General features: G+C 36.7%; 1 protein-coding gene across 1 annotated transcript; it reads right to left on the bottom strand.

Annotated features, from left to right (window-relative positions):
• Positions 1-1371: 1371 nt before the first annotated feature.
• LOC133056354 (olfactory receptor 4A47-like) lies at positions 1372-2289 on the bottom strand. The gene has a single exon (XM_061141584.1). It carries the CDS (start codon positions 2287-2289, stop codon positions 1372-1374), a length of 918 nt encoding a protein of 305 aa, XP_060997567.1.
• Between the last annotated feature and the right edge of the window lie 227 nt (positions 2290-2516).

The raw sequence follows: 2516 nt of genomic DNA, 5'->3' as shown, positions 1-2516 counted from the left end.
TAAAGAATCCACCTTCAATCCAGGAGACCTGGGTTCGATCCCAGGGTCAGGAAGATCCCCTGGAGAAGGGAAAGCCTAAGCGTATTCAGCAATGACATGCTAAACATGTTTTTATGGAAATTTTCAAACTTTACAAAATGGCCCTAAAGTTCAGAGGATAAGGGAAATGTGAGAGAGGAGTTGGAGAAGAGGAGAAGGTGCCCCAGAACTGAACATCTTAGATGGTGCAAAACATCACCTACTAAGTAGAAACTTTTCAAGCTATGTGAAACGAATCATTATGTTGACAGACTATTTTACCTCTTTAGGGAAAATAGACTTACGTCTTTGCCCATGACAAATGAAAGTAAATTCTAGATGGATTAAAATATAAAGTGTTTTTGGACTTTCCTGGTGGCTCAGCTGGTAAAGAATCTGTCTGCAATGCGTGAAAGATCTGGGTTCGATTCCTGAGTTGGGAAGATCTGCTGGAGAAGGGAACAGCTACCCACTTCAGTATTCTGGCCTGGAGAATTCCGTGGGCTACATTCCACGGGGTCACAAAGAGTCAGACATGACTTTCACTTTCATAAAGTGTTTTTAAAAGTTATTTTCAAAAAAGTGGTTAAAGTGTATGAAATCACTTGAAGGAAATGGAATTTTTCAAAAGTAATATGGTAATAGAAATGTAAAAGCAAAAAATATTAAATAGCACATTTATTTTAAAACACTCATAACAGTTGGAAAATTAAGATTTGGTTTTATTCTACATAAAATTTCATTCCTTTAGATTATTTTTATAAACATGGCCTTGTTATTAAATTTAAACCTTTGAAACATTCTTCTTCAATCTTAAGATGTTAAGCAGCAGAAACAAAGTGATGTATAAATAATCTTGCAGATAGAATAATTGTATCTACACTTCAAATATTAATAAGTATGTGTGTGGAGTAATTTATATTTTTAATCATTTTTTCTGAAATCTGTAATGTAATAAACCTTATTAATTCTGAAAAATATTGCATTATTTTAGATAGAAATATGGTAAAATCTTCCCCTAATCTAATAAATTAACAGTATTAACTATATAGCTTAACTCATCATATAGAACATAAATCTATAGTCTCAAAGAAACATTTTTTAACCCCAAAACTATATGTACTTCCCCCAAGAAATCATGGAAATCATAAAAATGCATTTCAAACAAATATGTATTTTGAACTAGGAAATTTTGAAAATATTAAAGTATATTTTGATCATTCAAATTAGAGATGTTTTCCATCATACCCAAGTTATTTAGCCTGAGAAGATACTACAGTTAAAAAATCACACGTTGTTTTCCTGAGAAGAGCAATTTTTCATTGAAAATAGGTGACATATTTCCCTACGGCCTCATTTTCGTCTTCTGTTCCAGAGCTTTTTCATGGCATTTTGCATCTCTCCATTTCTCAGTGTATAGATCAGAGGGTTCAACATAGGGGTGACGATGGTGTAAAACACTGCCAAGGATTTGTCAATGGGTAAAGTGGAAGGAGGTCTCACATACAGAAAAATACAGGGCACGAAGAAGAGGACCACCACAGTGATGTGAGAGCCACAGGTGGACAAGGCTTTGCGCCTCCCTTCCTGACTGAGATCCTTCAGGGAGCGCAGGATGACCCCATAGGAGATGAGTAAGAGTGTGAAGAGGACCACGCAGATGGCCCCATCATTAGCCAGCACCGTGAAGCCAATAACACGGATGTCAGTGCAGGCCAGTTTTAACAAGGGGTACATGTCACATCCGAAGTGGTCAATGACATTGGGACCACAGAAGGGGAGATTGTAAACAAAGAGAATATGAACGATAGCATGTAAAAACCCACCAGTCCAGGCTAACAGCAGTAACAGAACACATACCCGTTGATTCATTAATGTCATATAATGCAAAGGTTTGCAGATGGCCACGTAGCGATCATAGGCCATGACCACCAGTAGTAAAATCTCAGCACCACCAAATAAGTGCTCTGTAAAAAGTTGGATCATGCATGCTTGGAATGAAATGATTTTTTTCGCGCAGAATAAGTCTATAATCATATTTGGGGTGACTGTAGTAGAATAAACAGCATCCATAAATGATAAGTTGCCAAGAAAGAAGTACATAGGGATGTCAAGCGTTGGGCTGGACACCACAGTCAGGACAATGAGGAAATTGCCCACCATGGTCACGATGTAGATGAGCAAGAAGATGACAAATAATATCTTCTGACCCTGGGGGCTCTGAGTGAGCCCCAAGAGGACAAACTCAGTTACATTGTTCCTTTGTTCCATAGGTCTTTTTGCATCTTTTATTTCAGAGTTCAGGACAACATTTCCTATCAATATAATTCTTATGACTGACTTCCTCACGTGTAATGATAATTTGTTCATTCATTCAACAAATGAGCAGTATGGTTCTTATACTTTCAGATATTATTAATAAGATCAAGGCTTATTAAAACATCATCATTAATCTCAATCTTGCACACCAATTGAGAGGCAATTAATTAGAGACATTT

This window comes from Dama dama, chromosome 1, assembly GCF_033118175.1.
Source record: "Dama dama isolate Ldn47 chromosome 1, ASM3311817v1, whole genome shotgun sequence".
Taxonomy (NCBI): domain Eukaryota; kingdom Metazoa; phylum Chordata; class Mammalia; order Artiodactyla; family Cervidae; genus Dama; species Dama dama.
Note: the sequence above shows the minus strand (reverse complement) of the source record. Positions and strands in the feature narration are given on the sequence as shown.